The sequence below is a fragment of the Mus pahari genome, chromosome 5 (assembly GCF_900095145.1).
Source record: "Mus pahari chromosome 5, PAHARI_EIJ_v1.1, whole genome shotgun sequence".
NCBI classification, from domain to species: Eukaryota; Metazoa; Chordata; class Mammalia; order Rodentia; family Muridae; genus Mus; species Mus pahari.
Window position 1 is genome coordinate 151,796,442 of NC_034594.1, and position 24,577 is coordinate 151,821,018.

At 44.5% G+C, this 24,577-nt stretch overlaps 1 protein-coding gene across 2 annotated transcripts in view; it reads left to right on the forward strand.

The window, feature by feature from the left end:
- Positions 1-24,085, forward strand: part of Cnst (consortin, connexin sorting protein) — an 84,047-nt gene extending 59,962 nt beyond the window's left edge. For both annotated transcript variants that reach the window (XM_021197736.2, XM_029539037.1), the window contains exons 5-11: positions 958-1,044; positions 1,420-1,534; positions 3,611-3,632; positions 3,806-3,905; positions 6,970-7,850; positions 19,406-19,541; positions 21,615-24,085. In XM_021197736.2, coding sequence (XP_021053395.1) covers positions 958-1,044; positions 1,420-1,534; positions 3,611-3,632; positions 3,806-3,905; positions 6,970-7,850; positions 19,406-19,541; positions 21,615-21,820 — 1,547 coding nt within the window. In that variant the 3' untranslated portion in view covers positions 21,821-24,085. The remainder of the gene's footprint in view (positions 1-957; positions 1,045-1,419; positions 1,535-3,610; positions 3,633-3,805; positions 3,906-6,969; positions 7,851-19,405; positions 19,542-21,614) is intronic.
- The last annotated feature ends 492 nt before the right edge of the window (positions 24,086-24,577 follow it).

The window sequence follows — 24,577 nt, forward strand, 5'->3', positions numbered from 1 at the left end:
GAGCAGAGCCTGGGCAGAGGGAGCAGAGCCTGGGCAGAGGGAGCAGAGCCTGGGTAGAGGGAGCAGAGCCTGGGCAGAGAGGGCAGAGCCTGGGCAGAGAGACCAGAGCCTGGGCAGAGAGACCAGAGCCTGGGCAGAGAGACCAGAGCCTGGGCAGAGGAGCAGAGGACTTGTGCTGCTGCTTCTGGGCCCAAGGATCGTTAGGTGATAAAGTGAGAGCTGACCTCTTAGTGCTCGTGGGAAGGCTATAAAGCTAAACTTTCCTGTCCTCTTTCTTTTTTGGGTCAACATTCAGGACATTGCCCAGAGGAAGCTGGGCAGTTGGACAGTATCTCATGACCTCCTAAGATGCAGGTTTGTGTGGTACAGATGGGAAGCCAAAAGGTCATAAGAAGATCAACACCGAAAAACTGGAATTATGTGATAATTAGGAAAGTCACTGTGGTGAATTAATTTTTTTTATAAAAGACCCATGTCATGTCATGTTTTCATTATTTAGCATGTGATACTTTTGACTCATGGGAGAAAAGTGTCCAATTAAAAGTAAGGAAAGGGTCAGGGAACCAGAAACACACACTTGCCTGAAGGGTCTCAGAGTCAGGAAGTCATCTAAGTAAAGGAATTAAAGAAAACACACCAATTCCAAGATCTCCTGTGGGCCCTCCTTCCAATCGGGTGGCTTTACTGAGTGCTAGAAGTGCGGTCCTTGAGTAAAACCTTTCCTTTCTGTGTGCAGATAGTGTGGAACCCAAGTCCCTCTGTGTCACCGTTCCATGTGTACATATGATGAGATGTGCTTACTCTTAAGCCAGGAAACCTCAAGCCAGCTGTGCTCAGTCGGCTCATCTTTTTGGTCAGGTCCACATTTCTTGTCTTCTGTAGGACATTCCTTGGCAAACCTGGGGTTTAGTACAGAGAGAATATTGATTTCTATTTTCCTCAAGATTTTCTGTTCAGATGAGAAAGCAATGAAATTTATTCAGCTTGAACGGCTGTATCATGAGCAATTGCTTGCAAATCTTTCTGCCATTCAGGAACAATGGGGTAAGTACAGACTGACCTGGAACTTGGAATTAATGGTAATTAACGTAACTACTTGCTAGGGCTTTGACCTCCATTTGCATGTTAAAAAGTTACTGTTGCAAAGCCCAGGCTGGGGTGTAGCTTAGTGTCCAAGAGCCTGCCTACCAAGCAAGGGCAAGGCCCTGAGTTCCCCCACCTCCTGGTGAGAGAGAAGGAAGGAGAGGGAAGGCGGACAGGACGGTCTGTATCTTGCTCTTCTGTATCTTGCTCTTCGTAGCTGTTTGCTAATTGTGTTAACTTTTGTGTTGCTCGAGAAGCTAGCTGTATATTAATTATTACAGTGGAGCCTAAAGACATTTTGTAAGAACCAGTGACTAACAAATATTTTAAATTTAGAAACAAAATGGAAAGCTGTCCAGCCACGTACAGTGACGCCTCTGAGGAATTCAGAAAAGGGATTTAATGGTGAAGATTTTGAACAGCTTGCTAAAATTTGCACAACTCATCAAGAGTACGTATGTTATAATTTATTTAAAGTAAGTTGGAACAGATTGAAGGTATACAGTACATTGAGTATGGAAATGTATGAGCCATTTCTTTGTATTCTTAACATTTTCAACTTAAGAAACAACAGTATAATAATTTTTTTTAAGATTTATTTATTATTATATGTAAGTACACTGTAGCTGTCTTCAGACACTCCAGAAGAGGGAGTCAGATCTTGTTACGGGTGGTTATGAGCCACCATGTGGTTGCTGGGATTTGAACTCTGGACCTTTGGAAGAGCAGTCGGGTGCTCTTACCCACTGAGCCATCTCACCAGCCCCATAATAATTTTTTTAAACCTTACCTGGTTCCCATAGGCTTAGAGGATCCGTCTAACTAGAAACATTGATAATTTTGTTACTTTCTGATTAAGGGATCAGACAAGTCAAATGATCTAAGTTATGTATTATGACTTTTTCTGTTTTTTAAATCATTTATTATTTTAATTTTATTAAATGTATGTATATCTATATATTCACTATTTTTATTTTGGCTGTTTTCCAGTGTTTGTATGTCATAAGAATAGTTGTAACCTTTTAAAGAATGGTCTTAGCAGCACAGTATGTAGTATTTAACCTAAATGAAGGAAACGTTCATCCACCAGGTACTTCTCAGTTGCTTCATCTGTGTCAAGGAGCTAGATTTTTAAGACTAAATTGTTATTTTTTTGTTCTGAATTCCTCATAGGAAGCTCAGAGCTCTGAAGGCGGAGGAGTGATAGTGTATGCATGCACAGGGCCCTTTTCCAAGCTTAGGCCCCCAGTCCACAGTACAAAGGATACAGGACTTTCTGTTCTACTGGTAACTTTGTCTCCTTCTCTTCAGAGAAATGGGCAGTAAACTAAAGCTCCCAAGCAATTGCTGCTTAGCTCCTGCAGAAAAGAGAACGCGTGCTTGGGGAGCTGTCTGTCAGATGAAGATGCTCATTCAGGCCTCCGAGGATGGCTTTCCTGTGCTAGGCAGCTTGAACCTCTGCAGGAGTCTTCCTGGAGGATTCAGAATTAGAACTTGTTTTCTTAGCAAGTTCCCATGTTAGCTTTCTGCTTTATATTTTCATCTTTATTACATATTTATACCAGTAGACACCTTTAAAGTAAAGGTAATTTACTTACTTGCAGGCTGCTCAATGCAGACACCTGCACTGCCCCTCGGAGGAACTCACAGCTTATTAGTGTGGCATACATGCTTGAGATACTTATGTGAACATGATATGAGGACGGTATCTTTAGACCACTGTACCCCAAATTATGTCTCATTATTTATAGGTCAGTGTATGAGCCTGGTAACTTTTTCCCTATCATAGTCTATGTGACTAACACTCCTGAGAAGGTCCAAGACACAGAACATTCTAGCCTCTCGGAAGGCAGCTTCACTGAAGCACCAAGTCCGTGATCCCCTCTCTTCTCCGGGATTGGAACTTAGGTCTGTAGCTGAGTTTACATGGCCGTGATAATGCTACTGTTTCTAGATTCTTCGGTACACCCTTGTTTCTCGGTTCCGTTTTATCACATGCAGGGTAAGTCTGCTGTGCCAATTTATCGTATGACCGAGTGGCAGCCTACATGCTCATCATTTACGTGCAGACATTTGACCTGTTTCTTGATCCCAAGTATAGTGATAATAATAAAGCTAGAATTTATTTCATCCACACCTGTTAGAGTGTAACCTTTTAAAGAACAGTCTTAGCAGTGGTATTCCTTAAAACCGAACACTTGAAAGGTACTTGTCTGTCCATGGGTAATTCCAAGTAACCCTCTTCTGCCGTGATCTGTTTCAAGCCGAAGTTTTACAACGTTTACAGGGTGTGAAGAGCACCTGTAGCTTGTTTGGGGCTTTTCAGTAGCAATCAGCTGTTGGAGGAAGCGAACACACGCTGTAGCTCTCCTTTGAACCACAGAAGCGGGTGGCAGTATTTCAGCCCTGGGAATGTTCTGCGCTAATATTAGAATGTAGAGAGCTCTGGTTTTTTATAGTCCTTTCAGTGGCATTTGTTTGGAAGCATGCTGTACTTTTAAAACTATGTTTTTCTTCTTTCCTACAGCCCTCTCTTGTCCAAGCTTAAGGTAAGAGGTTTTGCTTCTGGAAGCACTCACAGGGAGCCTGTCAGCACCTTACACTGTGGGCCGGACTGGACCAGAAAACCTCCCCAGCATGCCCGCAGTTTTCTAGCTTAATACAAGTTTCTCAAAAAAAAAAAAAAGTTGTGACTATCTTTTCCTTTTTAACAACTTTTTAGATAGCGCCTGTGGAACCGTCATCACCAGGGAGGAAAAGCCTTCTGAGGGCGACAATGTCTGAAGAGGCAGTGGGGACAGGAGCAGCAGCCAAAGAGCCAGGTCCGTGCACAGAGTACTAGAGAGGCTTACAGGAGTCCCGTCACCTGCGGCACTTAAAGTGTTAGATCTGAAGTGCTGGGTTGGAATTTTTTTGTATTTAGGTTTTTGTACATATACTTTTAAAAAATAGAAAGCCTACATTTCTATATGTATTTCTATTTTTAGATAACTAGAAGTAATGAATATAAATTCTTTAAAAATCTAAATATTTTCTCTAATGTCAGTATGGAAAACATAATTTAAAATGATTATACAGAATGGTCTGAAATAGCTTTGGTGTATTTAGACATTCTTTCTTGTTTAAAAACAAACAACAACAACAAAAAAAAACTATTACTGAACAGATTAACCAGGTACCAACCTGTTCTGTAAGCCTAGCTAGGGAGAAGTTCTGTCTGGAGAACTTATAGAATTTTATCCTCTTTCCTTTGTTAGCTGACATACAGTGTGTGTGTGTGTGTGTGTGTGTGTGTGTGTGTGTGTGTGTCTGTGTATGAGTGTATGTATGTGTGTTTGTATGTGTATATGAGTGTGTGTGTGTGTGTGAATGTCTGTGTATGTGAGTGTGTGTGACTGTGTCTGTGAATGTGTGTGTGAGAGTTGTGTGAGAGACACTATATGAGTGTGTGTGGCTGTGACTATATGAGTGCATGTGCAAGTATATGTGTGAGTGTGACTGTGTGTGTGTGTGTGTGTGTTTCATACCTCTTTGTGCCTTGTATCAAACAGGCTTTGAGAAACATTTCTAAATGTATTTACAAAGCTTTAGGAATAAATATTTTCAGGTTATTTTTATCCTGATAATGATTTTATTATCTGTTTATATTATGAACCTTATGATCTGGGCCTGAACTGTTTTAAAGAGAGATGGCAGGCATTCTGAGTGAGCCTCCCTGACAGTACAGATGTGGCTGCTGCCATTCACTGGCCACCTACTCTATTAAAGCTCGTGTTAAGTCAGTTCGAGATCTTCATTCCCTTTTCTCTTATGACACAAATTAGGGATATTGTTTTGAGTCAACTCCACATGCTCGTTTTTTGTTTGTTTGTTTGTTTGTTTGTTTTTCTGTCTTTTTTCCAGTCATTTTTTTTTTAATCTCAGAAACCAGGGTAAAATAAGCTTTATTGCAGCTTAATAGACATGGTGATGTGCACGTATAATCCCAGAACTGAGAGGTGCAGCAGGAGAACAGGACTCAGTCATCCTCCTTAGTTACAGGCGAGTTCAAGTCTGGCCTGGGCTATAGAAGATCCTGTCCCAAGTCTTGTCCATGCACACGCATGCACCATTACCCTCAAAATGAAGGGATAGTCTCAATAGTCACCCAGTTTGAGTGTGGCCATTCCTCCATGTTGTGTGCACTGGGAAGATTGTTGTTAGGAACCCTGAGTGTGAAGCGAAGCTTAGTACTGCGTGCAACCCGGCACTCACTTGTCCTCTGCTGTGCTCTCTGTGGTACAGATGGGGAGGCTAAGGCACGACAGCTAAGGCCATTTGTCTGGTGCTCTGGCTCATAAGTTAAACCTGGATCCTCGTGCTTCTAACTGAATACCTCATTCTTTGACTGAGTAAACTGTTGGGATTATCACTGGCTTCAACAGTCCAAACACCAATATCCATCATGACCCTGGACAAGGAAGGGCACCTGGCCCCACCTCGGTGAAATGATGTCTTTAAGAGAATTGTCAATGCTTTGGATGCCTTTCCAGTGTGGCTTGGGGACCTGAGCTCTGCATCTTTCTCTGTGTTTTGTCCTTGTCCTTGTTATGTATTGTCCTTTTCCTTATGTGGAGATCCCCAGCCTTGGAGGTTAACAGGCCAGGAATGTGCTCCCCAGTCTCATTAGTCTCTGAGTCCTACAGATGTGTTCCGAGGGCCTCCTCTGAACCTTTAGATACTGGGACTTTATCACTGAGCTTGACCGGTTTCCCACCTGGCTGTAGCCTTTCTTACTTTGACCTTTGCCCCATACCCTGCCTGATAGATGCCAGTAAGCGTGGGCAAGGCTCACAACCCATGGGGACCAGATACCCACCTGGTTTCTTGCAGCCAAACCTTGGACTCTCCAGAGATGGCCACTTCTTCTCCGTGCTCTCTGATATTTGAAGTTGGGGGCCAGGAGCCAGGGGGCATGCAGAACTCTTCTGGTGCCGCCTCTGTATAAGAGCGGAGTCTGCCAGCTCGTTGCGGCTTCTCCGGCATCTGAGACAGAACTTAGGAAATACCTGGTCTTTGGGATGGACTGCTTAGATTGTCAGTTGGTAATTGTAGTTCTAGTAAACTAAAATGTAAAGGGAATAAAACTATTACTTTATCTTGCACTTTTGACTGTTTTTTGTGGAAATTATATATGCCCTCGTAGAATGTTTAGCTAACAAGACGAGAAGGCTTCTCTGTTGACCAGTGGGCAAGTTCTGCTTTTTGTTTACATACAAGTATTTTCTTTAACAAGTATTGAGAGGTGGAAATTCAGACCTGCTTCTGCTTCTTGTCAGGTGTATTCTTTGTATTCCCCTCTGCCCCACGTACTAGGAGGCTGTGTGTGCTCTGACAGCACATCTTCAAAGGTGCTGTGTTCAGATTACAAGTCTAATCTGACAAACTCTCCTTCCTTCATGCTGAATAAACTCTGTCCTATTTATATCTTTATATTATTATTAGAAAGATTACCCAAATACTTACCCAATATGGCATGCCTTAAGAAAGTAGAAGCTAAAAAAGTTTTCTGGTTCAGCAGATTAAAAAAAAAAAAAAAGTATTCATTTAAATATAAAAGACCAAAAAATTCAGAATATAAATTTTTTTTATGTATAATGAGGACTGAATCATTCATTTATTTTAACATGCTTTTGAATAATCATTATTTTTCACTACATTAATACTATTTATTAACCACATGGCATGTGTGTTCTACCTAAGGACACTGCAGTGTAACAGACAGCATTTCTGTCTGAAAGGGTTAGAATAGTTTTGTGTCACACGTGTGCACATGTGTCCCCCTCTACCTTTGTATGCAAAGTGTTGTTTGGAATCCCAAAGCAGCTTGTTTTTCTTCATATTCAGAGATTGAAACCTGCCCCGGCTCGGATCCAAATGGAGGCCGGCATGAGGAGGAGCCCCAGGAGAGCAGCCCCGGCTGTCATCAGATGGACTGGCAGGCAGCTTCCCCCGACCTTCCAGGAACTGCAGAGAAGGACCACACGGAGGAGCTGCCCAGCAGCACCAATGCCACACTGGAGCCCCACACCCAGTCCCCGGAGACAGCCGGGAGCAGGTCAGGGCCAGCTGCTACCGAGAATGCCTGTGAGGACAGCAGCTGCGTGCCGGCGCCTCCCACAGAGAACCACCCCGATGTGGCCAGAGACCCTAAGGTGGCTCCTCCTAGTGAATCAGTGGCAGAGCTGAAGCTCTCCCCCAGCGATGAAGTTGCACCGCCTGGGATGATTTCAGAGGGTAAATATTCACAGGCACACCGAAAAGAACTCTGCCTTCCACTGCAGGACACATTTGAAGTGCTGCCCAGGGACCAGCCTCACAACAGTGAGGTAGCTGAGCTGCGGCAGCCTGGTGTCACCACAAGTGATGGGAAATCAGCACAGAGTCAGGCTGGCTTGGAGACTGGTCCTGAGAGTGCACTCTGTGGCAACAGGAAAGCCTCTGACGTAAGCACACTGTGTCTGCAAGTGTGTATGGCCCCAGAAGAAAGGCGGGATAGCGAAGACCGAGTGAGTAAGGAAACGGAAGACTATCTGCACAGCCTTTTGGAGGGATGCTTAAAGGATGCTGAAGATTCCCTGTCCTATGAGGACATCCAGGACGACGACTCTGACCTCCTCCAAGACCTCTCTCCTGAAGAAGCGTCCTACAGTCTCCAGGAGAATCTGCCTCCTGAGGAGAGCACACTGTCCCTTGATGATCTGGCCAAGAAGATAGAGATCGCAGAGGTAAATGGGGGATGAAGAGCAGCTAGAGTAAGATGCAACCTCATGTGCAAATCCTGCTCTGTTTTAAGCTTAAGGGGACAATTCCATTAATGTCAACATTAATTATTGAATTACTTGTATGTGTTAAATCAGATGGCATTCAGTCACTGCAGTGATTACAGTTCAGGAAGCTACGTTGTCTGCCTCTAGACACAGAGGCACGGTTACCAACGCTATATTTCTTTTTCAACCTTGTGAGTTAGCATTCTCAGGGGCTCAGATGAAGACAAGATTGGTCACACTCGAATAAGGATGTCTTTCTCCTCGTATCCACAGGGAATGAGATGGTATATGTGTTCACTGTTCCTTCAGTGTAGGAACATGCATCTCTAGATTACCACAAGCAGCCATAACAGAATGGAGGGAAGCTTTAAGATAACGCTTTAAGATGAATTTCTAAGCTATTAGATAGAGAAAAAAAAAAAAAAAAAAAAGAACAGCAAAGAAAGATGACTGTTGACTTTTGTTCCATAAGAGAATTTTAAAAGTCCTGGGAAGAAAAAGATAAAAAGCTATGGAGGTGGGGGGAATAAAATAAGTCAGTCTAGGAAAACAAGAGGTAAAATCCACAGCAGGTAAACTAAGGGAGACAGCGGGAGAGCTGTCACAGAGTCACTCTGGACAGCTCCAGGGCGGGGCCCTCAGGCTCACCAGCCTCCTGGGCCATGGCTATATCTCTCTGAGCCAGCTTGTGCTGGGAAACTGAGACCAGCGTTTCTCTGTGTGTGGTACATCGTTCCATTCCCACCCCCACCCCCACCCCCCTTCACCCCCACTTACCATCCACCTTAGGTTGACCCTTGACCTCATTCACATCTATAAATTAGCCCTGCCCTGGGAGGCTATGGCAGGAGAATCACTATGAATCTGAGGCCAGCCTCAGACATAGTGCAGCATTGTTTCAACCCTCTAAAATTCTCTTGTACAGCCACAGTGTTCTATCTAACAGCATTCAGGAAGACAGTAGGAAAATAAAGCAAAACTAGGTAACAACTTATATGTGATAATGAAGCTCTGTGACAAGCTTCCTGGGACCACTGTTCTATTCCTATTTCATTTCCTATAAACTATGGGTTTTTTACTTTGACAAAATTAGATTTTTTTTTTAAGTAAAGCCTTAAGCTCAGTAGTTATTCTCGTGCTCTTACCAGAGTACCTGATTGTCAGATAGCTGCCACAAAACTATGATTTTTGTGTCTTAATTTTCTCTTTTCAGAATCATTTCTCGGAGTATACAGAGTGTCTGCTCAGTGATGGAATAGTTAGATAACAGGTGGTAGGGATGGTCGTACAGCATCTGGAATATAACATGCTGAACTGTATGCGTAAGAGAGTTAAAATGGTACTAATGCGGTATAAACCTCAGCACAGCTCTCAGAGTAGTTTTTGAGAAGCAGCGGCACTGATGGTGAGCAGAGGTGATTGTTCTGAACACCGCTCTGCACAGGGCCACTGTGTGTGGGGGTGTGTCACAGCCGAACAGGGAGTTCCTACTCAGATCACAGCGAGGTCTCTTCATGACGCCGTGGCTAGAAAATCATACGTGGAGTTGAAAGTTGTCTCTTATGGTCAAGGAGCTATCAGAGAAGATGCCTCCCTCTGTGGTTTCCCCTTAGATTCTCTGCCTAACCTTCTGGGGGGGGGGGGGAACCCGGGCACACACACACACACCCATGCCTGAGGAGGATGGCTTTTTAATGAATCTTTGATTTGCCCTGAGATGAAAGATCCTAATTTATGGAAATAAACATAAATACGCTGCGTGATCCAGAAAAAAAAAAAAAAAGAAAGAAAGTTGTCTCTTCTGAGAAAAGAGAACGTAATGGTCTCCTTTTTAAAATTTATTGGCCTGTTAAATTTTTCTGTATAAGAACCCCCGAAGCTACATCCAGTTAACAAATAGAGCATGCTCTGTGGTGGTATGAAATAGATAGTAAAACATACTTTCTGAGTACTTAAGTCTGGTACCTATTCTAACCATATATTTTAATAAAATCTGCCTGTCTGCAAAAGAGCTTAAGCTAAAAGACTTAAGTGTTTTCTTAATACTGTAAGAGTGTAGCTTTAGGTTAAGTCATAGGTTTCCTTACAAGTGCAACTATTTGCACAAAGACACATATATGTGTTATTTGTCTCTGCCTGTTTTGAGACAGGGTCTCATGTGGCCCAGGCTGGCTCCCAACACTCGAGGTAGCCTTGAAGTTTTGGTCCTCTGCCTGCCTGCCCCCCTCCCCTCTCAAGTGCTGGGATTACTGGAGTACAGCACACTTTGGGTTTGTTTGTATTGAGGATCACTCACAAGAGTCTTGTGTATGCTAGGTGACATTTTACTGCTGAGCTACACATACCCCAGCCCCTAGTTTTAAATTTTTTAATAATTAGATTCTGAAAAGCATAGTTTTGTCTGAGGAACAAATGTGCTTTTAGCCAGTTTGTGCTTTATGCTTGCAGTAAATGTCTACAGCCATCCATCTGGCACTGCTGGGCGCTGCAGAGTCTAATGAGAAGCTTAGGTATATGGGGCTCCCTGATGTCACCGCTGAGTAACAGCCCGATGAGTGAGGCTTCCCTGACCTTGCTGGGTAGTTTCGCCACACACTGCTGCATGTCACTGTCAGTCCTTCTCCTGGCATCTGCCTGAGCTCTGACCTCTCAGGGCCCCCTTCTGCTGGAAGCTCTTAACTACCTAGTGGTAGGGAGCTGGTGTCTTTCTCTGCTGGCTTTTCTCACTCTGCATGGCTCAATTGGGCTTCAGGAGAACTTGTTTTTATATGGGTAGTCTCTTGTTATGTTTAGACATAGATCCATCTTATGTAATGAAATGAAGTTTAACTCTGAGGGAAGGAAAATTGGCTCCAGCGTTTGAGCTCATGAGTATAGAGGCATGTGGAAATGAAACTTTTTAGACTTGAAAAGCTCTTTTCAAACCCAAGAATAATTTTGCCAAGCAATAGCCTAATAGCTGAAGCATTGCTGGGTTTTCTTATTAAAAAGAACGTGACCCATTGTTGACAGCACTATCCCCACTGTTTAAGGAAGAAATCGTATACACACACACACACGTATCTTCATTTCATAGATTTGGGTTTTTTTTATTTTAGTTTTTATTACTTCCATTTATTCTGTGTGGGTTTGGATGCACATGCACCACAGGTCTGGGGACACTTACAGGAGCCTGGGGGTCAAGCTCACACTGTCAGGTTTTAGCAAGCACCTTTACCTACTGAGCCAACTCTGGCCCATGTTTTTAATTGTTTGAGAGTCTCTCTCTGTGTGACTTAGGCTGCTGTCCCTTAACTTGCAATCCTCCTTCCTCAGTCTACCCAGTACTGACATCATAAGTGTATGACACCACACCAGGTTTATTTCATAGATTTTTATAAGAAAAAAGCTAGTTCCATGCAGTGTCAGACAAGAAGTTAGGGCTGCAGGGCGGTAGTGGCGCACACCTCTAATCCCAGAACTTGGGAGGCNGAGGCAGGCGGATTTCCGAGTTCGAGGCCAGCCTGGTCTACAGAGTGAGTTCCAGGATAGCCAGGGCTATACAGAGAAACCCTGTCTCGGAAAACCAAAAAAAAAAAAAAAAAAAGTTAGGGCTACTCATTTATCCCCACACTTAATTTTGTGACTGACTTCCACTGAATTCCACCGTAATATGGACATAATGATTAAAAACACAGGTAAAGTTGGGCTTGGTGCACATGCCTTTAACCTCAGCAGTCAGAAGCAAGCTACGAGTTTGAGGCCAGCCGGATCTACATCGTGAGTTCCAGGTCAGCCAGCATAGTGAGACCCTGCTTCAAAACTAAACTAAAATTTTAAATGAACTGTTGCGGTGGGAGCTGTCTGAGAAGGTAACCTTTGACCATTGTGCTGAGCGAGTGGGTCTTGGGAAAAGAAGTCTTAGAAACAGCAGCGGTGGCAGGTCTGCTCTTTCTGGGGAAGCAGAGGGATAGCTTGCTCACTGAAGACAGTTTGCCTTCCAAGAGCACCATGGGTGGGAGTGGTTGACCCCTGGTTTATGTAGCGCTCTAACTAGTCCCTGAGGAAAGCCCTGGAAGTGCCCATTTTAAATTTGTGCCAGATGGTATCATTTTTGTCTCTTGTTTTTAGACTGCTTTTTACATTTCTGGTTAGTTAATGCATCTTGATTGACATGTTTCTTTTACCAAGTTCCTTTCCTGCTTTAATTATATTTCAGTTTTACATATTTACTGTTCTTCCTAGACGTTTGCATTAGCTACTTCCTGCGTTTCCTCTCCTTTGTTTTCCCCCTCCCCACCCCCACTGATCTCACATGAGCACTATGTAGACCTGGAGTCTCAAACTGATACCCAGAGGGCCAACCAGGTCAAACACAGCAGGGATGTTCCCCCATCTGTCTAGAGGTTCTCACCCTTTTAAAACTGCTTGGAGCTGGAGAGAGGCCTCAGTGGTTTAGAGCCTTTGTTCCTCCAAGGGCCCAGGTTTGGTTTCCAGCACCCACATAGAGGCTTGAAAACATTTATAACTCTTAATTTCCAGGACATCCAACTCCTTCCCTTTACTCCTCGGGTACCAGGTACACACATGGTGCATATACATACATGCAGGGAAAACATTCAGAAATAAACTTCAAACAAGCAAAACCTCTAGTAAGCCTGGGCACACCAGCACACACCCTTAATCCCAACACTAGGAAGGCAGAGAGGCAGCCAATATCTGTGAGTTGAAGGCCAGTTGGAACTACATAGTGAGACCCTGTTTTGTAAATACATAAATAAGACACTATACTTTTAAGTCAGACTGAATCCAGCTCCCTAACACTCTGCCTGCTGACTTTAAAATCTGCCCTAAAATATCCTTTGTGCCATCAGCCTCTTCTCAGGGCTCCCTGTAGCTTCGTGGGAAAGGCTCAGCTATGTAGCATGAAACCCAGAATTCTTGGCAATCTGGTCCATCCATTTTGAGCAACATCTCCTACTGTCCTGTTTTCAGCTGCAGTCAGACTGGTCCCCTACCTCCAGGTCCACCTGGCACATCCTCACCTCTGTTCCTTGCCACCTGGGTTCTGTCAGTTTTAGTGATGCACCATCTTCTATATCTGTTCCTTCCCAAGCCTCAACATTTCAGACCATGCCATTCCAGCATGGACAGTGCCCAGCACAGTACCCAACTTCTTGAAGTCGCTGTTCCCTTGGAACCGCTTTTCAGAATCTCTGGTGATGGAGGGGTGGGGCAACATTCCCCTTAAGGCATTCTTAACCTTCCTCATGCTGGGACCCTTTAATACAGTTCCTCATGTTGTGGTGACCTCCGAACATAAAATTTCTCCGTTACTACTTCATAACTGTAATTTTGATAGTTATGAATCATAATGTAATAATACCTGATATTCAGGATATCTGATATACAACCCCTGTTTAAAGGGTCATTGCATCCTCCAGAGGGCCTTCAACCCCAGGTTGTCCAGCTGTGGTCTTCCCCCTAAGACATGGGCATATTTTCTTCTACACCAAACTGCCGGGTCCTGAGAGATAAGAATCCTGTTGGCTATGCCCCTGTACCTCTCTCTAGCTTCTAAGTGTATACTGGGTGCATCTTTATGAAATTCCCCCACTTGTGTATTCATATTTCTCTCCAGCATGCTTATCCTACTTGATAGAGACCAAGGGACAGCAGTAAGTGTAGATCAAGTCCCTGTCTTCCTGAAGCTTGCTTTCTAGGTGGAGAGGTAATTGTAACTAAATTCACATAAAAATAAACAATGTAGCTTTAAATATTAGGAAAGGCACCAGTGAGATGCTCAGCTGGTAAAGGCAGCTGCTGCCAAGGCCAGGACTAGATCAAGATGCCCGCCCACATGGGAAGGGAGAAGCTGTCCTGGGGTTTAAGAAGGAAGGGTGCCTGACACTCATGGTTCCTTTCTTACAGCTCCTTTCCCATCTTGTACTTACTAAATTGTCTGCTTTGCAAGTAAGAGCTAGTTACAAAAGCCTAGTACCCGATCTAAATATTTAGATGCATTAGAACGTTCCTGGTTTCTTTTTGTTTGTTTGTTTGTTTGTTTGGGTTTTTTTGTTTTGTTTTGGTTTGGTTTGGTTTGGTTTTCCGAGACAGGGTTTCTCTGTATAGCCCTGGCTGTCCTGGAACTCACTTTGTAGACCAGGCAGGCCTCAAACTCAGAAATCCGCCTGCCTCAGCCTCCCAAGTGCTGGGATTAAAGGCACGCGCCACCACGCCTGGCCCCTGGTTTCGTTTTTTAACAATATGCTTTTTCCTTCTTAAGCTTTTTGCTGGCAGTGTGTGTGAGCCCAAGCACACTCTCAGGCCCTTTACGTTTGGCTTTTCCTCATCTGAGAATGGCTAAAAGGCCTGTAGGGACTGAGCCATGGCAAAGCACGAGAATGTCTGTTAAATGCACAGTTCGTCTGCAGTGAAGTCGCTAGCTTGTATGTGTTATCTGTCAAGTTCATTGGAAGCCGAGTGCATGTTTTTGATGAGGCTGTGGATGAAGAGTCTAATTTGGGTCTGTTTCCCCTTTAACCTGTTGAGGAAGGACCTGTGACTGACCGCAAGGTGATCTGCTCTCCATGTTAGGACCTGCGGTTCCAGGGTCTCGGAATCACTTAGTTTTGTGTACTCTGATCCACATTTAAGGCAGCCATTGATGTTCACTTATTGAGATGAGCCGATGAGCTGTTTATTTGCAGATACGTAGTACTAGGCCAGATGGATTTTTTTTTCCAGCCCTGCATTAGAGAGTGCCACCAATTACAGTAATTACGGCTCAGATGTTCTCGGTGGATGAACTCAGTATACATTGTTTAGGTAAGAAAACAATTTGCTAATTGAAACAGGAAATTAAATGTGCTGTTACAGATAAAGCTTTTTGGGGAGATTTAAATTTTCTTTATTGTTGTCTAGCATAGGCAAGGCCCTGGTCCTGATCCCAGCACCATGGAGGGAGGGAGGGAGGGAGGGAGGGAGGGAGGGAGGGAAAGGAGGATGGACGGCAGATAGACAAACAGACTGAAAAGCTTTGCATCTTAATACTTTTGTTTTGTTTTTGAGACAGTGTCACTCTGTAGCCCTGACTGTCCTGAAGCTCACTGTGTAGTCCAGCTGGCCTTGAACTCAGAAAGATCTCCTGCCTCTACCCCACAAGTGCTGGGATTAATTAAAGCTGTGCACCACCACACTCAGCCTCTTATTTTATTGTAGCAACAACAACAACAAACCATAGGATGACTTCCCGGGGGTTGTTCTCAGGAGACACGTTGAAGTGAGCTGTATCTGGAGACTGTGTGTAGAGCCATCTGGCATCTTTAGCAGGACACTGTGAACAGGCCACAGTCTCATTCCAAGTACTTCCCCTTCAGCCACAGAATTCTGGCATATTCCACCCACCTAAGTCCTTTATTATTCATTCATTCATTCATTAAATCCTGATGTTTCCCTTCCCAGTCCTCCCCTCACCTTTTCCCACCCCACCCCCAATCTCCTCCTCTTCAGAAAAGAGCAGGCCTCCCATGGGTGTCAACCAGCCATGACCTATCCAGTTGCAGTAAGACCAAGCACCTCCTCTCGGGGCCAGTCCCATGTTTGCTCCCTGGTGGGCGGTTCAGTCTCTGTGAGTCCCTAGGAGACCAGTTCAGTTGAGTCTATGGGTTTTGTGGTGTCCTTGAGCCGTCTGGCTCTTACAGTCATTTCTCCCCCTCCTCCTAAGGATTCCCTCAGCTCTGTCTAATGTTCTGCCAGCCGTGGGTACCTGCATCTGCTCCCATCAGTTGCTGGATGGAGCCTCTCTGCTGACAGTTGGGCTAGGCACCATTCTTTGAGTATGCAGAGTATCGTTAGGAATCATTTCATTAGTGGTTGGTTGGTTGGTTGGTTGGTTAGGTGGTTGGTGTTTTGTTAGGTTTGGTTTAGGTTTTTTTTGCCATTCATGTTTTGTTCTATTCCAGGTCTCTGAGGGTCTTGGCCCTCAGGCAGTGTTAGGGGCTGACTGCCATACTGTGGTAGAGAGAGATTCTGATTGAGTTTTAGGAGGTCCATACGGGGCAGGATGTCTGGAGTGAAGCAGGTCTGATTTCTGAATGCCGTGTTGTGGGAGGTAGGAGTTCTGTTTCAGGTGAACGCAAACCCTTTATTCCAGACTATAGGTGGGGGGGGTGAAGGGGGAGACAAAACCAAAGAATACATCCAAGAATTTCACTCCTTGGCAGGCTTCTCCTGTGCGCAGTCCCATTGTACATTGTTCATGTATGTGCTATATATACATGAACCAGAAAATACCACAAAGAAAAAAAAAAAAAAACCCAGAGGAGATATCATTGGAAGAGCACCCCTCCTTCTCAGTGGACACTGGGGAAGGTTGGGGAGAGGAGCATAGGGCACGGGGCTTGAAAACGAAAGAGCTCTGTTGGTAAGGAAGCAGATCGATGCAGAGTTGAAGCCCTGGGGAAGGACAGTCACAGAGACTCTGACACCCCACACCTCTGTGCAGCTCACACTCGGCCTCTGCCCTCCTTACAAAGGACACAAGGTGGGCCCTTGGTAAGGCTCCTGTCCCTTAAGGCCTCCAGAGCCGAGCTCCCCAAGAAGCAAGGTAGGGGCTGATTGCTGCCACACTGAGACCCACTGTGCTATTCCAGGGGACAGCTCTCAAGTCTGTCATACTTGCAACATCATTTGATAAGAGTTTGTTTCTTGAATTACAGATGTAAAATTAATATCCCAAAGATACACTTCACATGAATGTTACCCTTCCCACTGTCCTTTTGTGTATTCATGCCAGGGTGGGCGTTAGATGTCTTCTATCCCTTTGTCACATATTGGCTTCACTCTGCACCAGATTCCCAGCATCAAGGTTACAGGGGCATGGACCCCTGCCCCCAGAGTTGTTTACCTGGGTGTTGGGGATCCAGACTAAATGACTAATCTCCATGCTAAACAGCTGGGCAGGTTAGGGCGCTTGCTGCCAAGCCGAATGACCTGAGTTCAATCCCTGGAACCCACACAGTGGAGGGGGAAATACTCCTGCAAGCTATCTGGATCTAATGTGTGTGAAAACACACACACACACACACACACACACACACACACACACAAAATAAATGCGTTTTAAACTGCATCTTAACTTTTAAGCTAGAGTTGCATCTCAGGAGTAGAATTTTTGCCTGGCACACAGTAAGCACTCCTGTAGTCCTACTCAGAGGCCAAAGGACCATTTAAGTCCAGGAGTTCAAGACCAGCCTGAGAACATAGCAAAGCTCTCTGTGAAATCAAGAATAAAGCCTTCTTGTGGTAGGTAAATTCACTATAGCAAATATATAACAGAGAAATGTATAATGGGAAAAAGGAATGGAGGATCTCAGAGGCCCCTCCCTTTTGTTTCTACACTTTCTAGAAGTAAAAAAGATTGTCCTTTAAATATCTTTCATTAAAACTAATCTCTACTTTCTGTCCATTGCTTTTTAAGATTTTTGTAAATTTATTAATCTCTGTCGTGTTGATGCATGTGTGTGCTGAGTGTGTGTGTGATGCACGTGTGAGTGCGGACGTGCGTGTGCCAGACAGCCTGTGAAAGCCAGAGCACAGCTGGGGATCACTTCTCTCCTGGGTGAGATATGGGAGTCGGGGTTGTCAGGCCTTTGCAGCGGCTGCTTCTGCCTACGGAGCCATTTCACTGGCCTCTTTCCTGCTCTTTAAAACTTAACAGGATATCTTTGACTCTCAGTTTAAGCAGGGCACTTGTAAAATTCACTTCCCATTGTCTTATGAAGGAATCATTCAATGTTTTTTCTAAAACAATTTAAAAAAACAACCCTATTTTTTCATATCTTTGTACCTGTAAAACAATTTACATTCCTTTCTTTATTGAGAGAGCATGCTTGTGCCACAGCCTGTGTGTGAAGGTCAGAAGACAACTGGAGGGAGTTGTTCTCTCTTTCCAAGGACAAACTTGTCAGGGTTCGTGGCAAGTATCCTTACCCACTGGGACATCTTGCCAGCCCTGTACTTAGCATTTTAATGTCACTAAAGTACTTTCTCAGAATAAGGATATCTGAAATACGTATTTCCTATAAAAAGAATAAATTGCTAACTTATTGATTATTTTTTAAGATAATGGTTTCTATAGACCTGTGTTCAGAGAAGCCCAGTTGAAGACAATTTGTCTAGAGTCATTTGCTCCTAAAAGCTCTGTATCATAAAAAGCACTAATGGAATCCATAATTATCCGAGATTGCTGCTGGAACTGGAAATCACATTAAGTACTCTGCGCCGTTGATCAGATAAATGACGTTACAGGGAGTCCTAGCTTACAGCAAGGACTGACATCCACAGAGCTGAGCCCACACTGCCCACCCATGTCATCGTCTGTAGCATGGAGCAAGCAGGCACCTGCTCTCCGTGGGCTGGGGTGTGCACAAGTGAGCAGCTACTTCCCCTCCTGCCTCTTCGAACTCATGTACACACCCTCTTTAGGAGCTTCTGACCCTAAGTGACAAGCAAGGGTTGTGGTTTATAAGTAAGAGATGGGGCACAGGTAGGTGGCCTGTGTGAAAGTCAGAACATGGGCGGCGGAGGCTGAAAAGCTGCCTCCTGTTTTCCCATGAAGCACCGAAGTGTAAATACTTTGAGGCTTTATGGTCTGTGACAGCTACTCAGTTCTGCCTTAAAGCCCCCCAAAGGGCTGGAAAGATGGCTCAGCAGTTAAGAGCACTGACTGCTCTTCCAAAGGTCCTGAGTCTGATTCCCAGCAACCACATGGTGGCTCACAACCATCTGTAATGGGATCTGATGCCCTCTTCTGATGTGTCTGAAGACAGCTACAGTGTACTCACAAACATACAATAAATAAATAAATCTTTTTTAAAAGCCCCCCCCAAAGCTATGCAAAACTTGAGTAGTTTCCAGTTAAAGCTACAAAAACAGTGACATACAGCTAGGAATGGTAGCAAGCAGGAGACTTAGAGAAGATCTCAAGTTCAAAGCCAGCCTGGGATATAGCAAGTTCCTAGCTTTCTTGAACTGTGAAGTAAAGGCGGCTTGTATAGGGTTAGGGGCATGGGGGGAAGAAGAACCAGGGGGCTGTGGGCTATATAGTTTGTTATCCTCTGCATATAAAATGAGTCATAGAAAACTGAGAGAGATTCTACAACAAAACTCCCCAAAAGATTTTGACTATAGATTACTTAGTACTGTGTACTTTCTCTGAGGTTCTAAGGAAACTCATTCGATGTTAAGTTTGCTGCCATATCTTAAGTGCTGTCACTAAGCTAGACATAACTCATGCATGTCATTCCAGACTTCTGCTAAGAGAGGAAATTGCCATGAATTCAAGACTAGCCTGGGCAAGACCCTCGCTTGGAAGGAGGGAGGGAAGGGCGAGCAAGCCAACCTATGGATGAGTGAAAGAAGGACAGAAGTATAAGTCACTGACATGGTGCTCTGTGGTTGCACGTGTCACTGATAAGTCCCAGATACGTCTCACACTCCACATAACCACTGGTTTTCCCACTCTCTCACAGGTCGTTCCTGCAGAAGGACTGGTGTCCATACTGAAGAAGAGGAATGACACAGTAGGCAGCCATCCTGCCCAAATGCAGCAGAAGCCGGCTAAGCGTAGAGTGCGATTCCAGGAAATAGATGACAACCTGGAGCAAGGTGCGCCCCTGCAGCCCTGGGTGTGGGAGTGCTGGACAGTCAGGAGACAGGATTTGTAAGGGCTGTGTGGACTCAGTTGCACTATCTTCTAGCAGAGAAACAAAGTTTCTCTGTTATTTCCCCTCCCCCCAAATAAATGAGTGAGTTGCAAAATTCGCTTTGTAGTCTCACCAACCCAGAAATGGTCAAGGTTAAAAACTCACCTCGGGTTTATATATATATCCTCTCCTTTCCTTCCCTCCCCTCCCTTTACCCCTCCTCTCTTTCTTCCTCACCCCTCATTTTGCTTTCTCTCTCTCTCTCTCTCTCTCTCTCTCTCTCTCTCGGGCTTGTTATATTTATTTTGTTTTTAGTGACACATTACTGTCCCTCCTTTTCTGTGAGGCTTCTGTACAGAAGCCAATCATCTCCCAAGAGCTACTCAGCACAGTTGCCCTTGAGTATCTCTGTCCCTGGCTGGTACTCAGGTGATGCTGTCACGGGCCTCAGAAATGTTTTTATTTCATCCTGGCATCTCATGTGTAATCAGCACAGCTCCCCTGACCCCAGGGGACTTCTCTAACCTGACCACACACATGTGCACCCAGGTCTGGAACTCTCAGGCCACCTCCTCCCTCACCAAGCTACTCAGCTTTATCCTTCTTAAAATACAGAATACAACCACCTCTGCCAGTAAGGTCAAGGAAAAACATGTAGATAACGTGTATGGATTGATGTCAAAAGTCATGAAATCTCTATGTTGTGCTGACAAGCCAGCGCATAGGCAAACCTCACTCCCGCCTGGAGCTTCCTAAAGAGGCCCCTCTTCCTCTGGTCAGCACTGTGTCTAGAAATGTAACATGGAAGCTCATAGGTAATTGGGGTGTTTAGTTTTTTTTTTTATGTGCATGGATATTTTGCCTGCATATATGTGTGCACTACATACATGCAGTGTCTGAGGAGGCCAGAAGAGGGCATCAGATCTGCGGGAAATGGAGTTACAGAGGGTTAAGAACCTTTGTATGGTTCCTGGCATTCAAAGCTGGGTCCTTTGGACGAGCAATCAGTGCTCTTAACTGCTGAGCTGTCTCTCCATCTGCTCATGGATGGTCTTAAATTTATGACAGCCACATAACAAAAGTAATAGTATATGAATCCTGTCTCAATAGTATATTTCATTTAAATGAGCTTATCAAAAATATAACGTGGTCAGGACTAGAGAGTTGCTGGTGAGGAACTTCCCACCCTCTTCTCCACACTCTGTCCTCCAAAGCTGGAGTTTATTTCACACTCCAGTTCATCTCTGTATCAGTCACGTGTTGGGTGCTCAGCTGCAGCTGTCACCTCCACCACAGCCCATAATGCATGTTGTTTAAACAAAATTGATATTTTCAAATACCTGAATGGTATTCAGATATCATCTCTCCATGTACCACAGGAGCCAAGACTCCTGAATAATAGTAAAACGTGCAGATGCTCAGGGCGCTTATATAAACCATCGCGCGTTCTCATGGACTCTGCTCACACATCCTGTGCACTTTCTTGGATGCTGATGATTTGTGTTGTTGCTGTTGCTGCTGCTGCTTCTGTTGTGCATCTCAAACCGGTGCCACAGTGTGTGTGTGGAGGTCAGAAGACAACTTCTGGGAGTTGGCTCTCTTCTGCCACCATCAGTTAATTCCAGGGATTGCACTCAGGTGATCAGGCTTGTGTGCCAAGCACCTTTACTAATTCTGCTATCTCACCCATTCTTCCTTACTCTTCTTTAGAAAAAATGTCTTGGATCAACATCAGTAGTTGAAATCATCTCTGGATTATATATAATATCCCATGAGTTTAAATAATTGCTATGTGGTATTGTTTAAGGGGATGTGATAAGAAGAGGGTACATATTTAGTGCAGACAGTTCTTCTGAACATTTGTTCGACAGATCAGAGCCATAGATGGAGAGGGGTCACGGTGATGACAAAGTAGGAGGAGATGAACTAGGTCGCTAGCCTAGATTAGCAGGCACCGGAGAACTGTGATTAAAAGAACCGGTGAAGAGATTGAGCTAAGCCTGCTGATGGTTTAACCCCGTTCTCCTGTTTGCAGATGAGGTTGGCGGTGGTTCCTGCATCCTGCTCATCTTGCTGTGCATAGCCACTGTCTTCCTCAGTGTTGGAGGAACTGCGCTCTACTGCACCCTGGGTGACATGGAGTCACCTGTTTGCACGGACTTTGCTGACAACGTGGACTTTTATTACACTAAGCTGCTGCAGGGGGTAGCGGGGCTGAAACACTGGGTCTACCTCTCCTAGCAGCAAGCGTGGCAGGCATGACAGACGGGCTGACAGACACAGAAGATGCAGACTTCCCCAACAGCGTTTATCTCAGAAGTCATGAGACATTCCCCCTCCCTGGCATCAAGGACCCAAGGATGGACGTTAGAAACAGCAGCATTAAACAGCAGCCCAGAGAACAGAGTTAGATGTAGGCACCGAGGACAGAGGGAGGGAGCTGTGGCGAGCAGGCCCCTCTCCTTGCTGCTTCCTCGTGCTATGCGGGGCTCACACTGAGGGCTAAAGGGCACTCCTGGTTTACAGTCTTGCTCCACAGCCATTGCTTCCTGCCATCATGCAATAAGTTTCTTTGTCATCAGAGAGTGTTATCTTATGGCTTCAGTGCCATTTTTTAGTTAATCTCGGGAATTGTGTGATTTAAGCCTTGGGCATTACTCTAGATTCTGGTCTCCATTTGCAAAATGGTTGTGGGGTGTGGGGCGGTCTGAAGCAGTGATCACAAGTGCATAGCCAGCATAAAATGCAAAGATGACCTTTATTCTTTTAACTTGATGACAATGTGCAGGCACAACTCTTTGGAGAAGGCTTACCTGCGAACTAGATAAACTGTAGAGATGTTGACCCCGAGTTGAGAACTAACAGACCCGTGTCAGTTGATGAACTTGACAGGCCCAAAGGCACAGTGACAGAACTCCCAGGTCCCAGGTGAGAGTTCACTCTGGCTTCTGTGCTGCCTCAGGAGATGAGTGCTGGGCTCTGTGCACAGCTCAGGAGAAACTTACTGAGTGTCTGTTATGTCCTGAGAATCTCAGGAAAGCAACCAAGTAAGGCGTGGTTCCTACGGTGCAGGTGTTTAGGGCAGGTAAGCCCATTCTCTGACGAATGAAGCAGACTACCACATGTATGCGTAATCTCAGGCCGTACGCTTAGGTGTATGGAATGTGTTTCTACGTGGACTCATTCTAGAACGCTTCATGGGCTCATGAAGCAGAAATCCAGTCATACCCTAAAGAGACAAATGTCTAGTTTTGTTTAACTCTGTCATCAGGTGGCCAGTCCTCATTTGCGGTACAGTGATCTAATGTTTAGGAGGCCTTGCTTTGACTTTTTATATTCTAGGCAACATCTTTTTTTAAAAATCATGAATTATAGTTTTTTAGCAAGTGATTGTTATGTTCTGTTTTCCTCTCAGAATCATTTGGAAGGAAGGAGAGAAATGGCTTTGCAGATGTTACTGGCTGGCACAGTACCTTCCTTTGCGTTTCTGCTTATTTATTTGGAGTGTGAATTTAGGGGTTTTTTTTTTATGAATTGCGCGTGCGCTGCTGAGCCTGCATTCCTTCATCCCACCGCTGCCTATTTAATTAGATGTGTAGTGTTTGGATTTTATACCATTTCAGCTCCATGTATTTTTAGACTTGTTTTGAAATTGACTTTTTATTTTCACTTATAATACTGTGTGGCTTATCTCTTATGTCACCATAAACTGTAATATTTTCAATGGGTATAGATCAGAGTTATTTATTTAGAAGTATACAGAATGCTGAAATTTAGATTCGTTATACCTAAGGCTGATTTTATTAGAAGATTATTTTAATGTCCTATTATAAACTTTAAGACTTTGTATTCATATCATATGTAAAATAGGTCCCCACCATCCTGGTACAGAGGTTCTATAGAAGCCACTAGCGAGGTCATCTGTGCAGGCCCCTCTCGATACACAAACATTTCACCCTCGTGATTTCTAGTTGCGGGGATTTGGTGATCTTTGTTTCTGCCAATTTTATGTCAAGAAAAGTTCAAATCTCCCTCCTGTTTACCTCTTTTCAGTCATTCAGAGTCCCATGTGATCTCTGATGTTGTATCTGCCTCTCAGCCACCTTGGCCACATTTCCAAAACCCTGGGTTTCCTGGGAGAATCCAGTAAAAGAAAGGGCTGAAATGATACTTTGTTAACCAGTGACCCAGTTGTGTATCCAAGGAGCAGGTGCTCGCCACTCTTGATCGGGAGCAGGCTGACCTCTTGACCTAAAGTGGGTGTGAACTCTCACCTAGAAAACCTAGGGTATCTTTGAAACCTGTAATGGTCATTTATTGCATGAACTGGAGTATCCCCTGCAGGAGAGAGGGTGGTATCCCACATATAAGCATCAGACAGCTGTGCTGAAATGTCACTTCTCCTCTCATTTGAAAGTACTGACAACTATTTATAACTACAATTCTGAAGAACTGTATTCGAGGGTGTCAAATCAAGCTTGTAATTTAAAATCTATACCAACAAAATGTCTCCGAGAATTTATTTGAACCCTTTGGGTGTTGAGGGATGCTTGAAAGTAAACTATAATGTCAGAGGTCCAGTCCCTGTAGGAGATGCCAGCTATGTGGGGCAAGTCTTTTTTTTTTTTTTTTAATTACATTCACATATTTGGGGGAGGGACCACAATTGTGCCACAGTGTCCATGTGGCTATCAGAAGATCACTTAACAGAGTCGCTTCTCTCCTTCCACCATTAGGGTCCAGAGGCTCAGACTCAGGTCATGCACTTGACAGCAAGTGCTTTCTCCCACTGAGCCATCTTATCAGCTCTATTTTGAGGACATCTTAAAGTCCCTAAGTAACAGTTCTCAGCTTTTAAAATACCTCTCTGCCTGACTAGTAACCAGGCTCCGCTCTCAAGTGCTGCATCCTTTTAGACTTGAATATCAAGTCCAGAGTCTTATTTTATCAGTCTGTGAATTGTGGTGCAAGAGGTGCTGAGGAGCTGAAGTTTGAAGG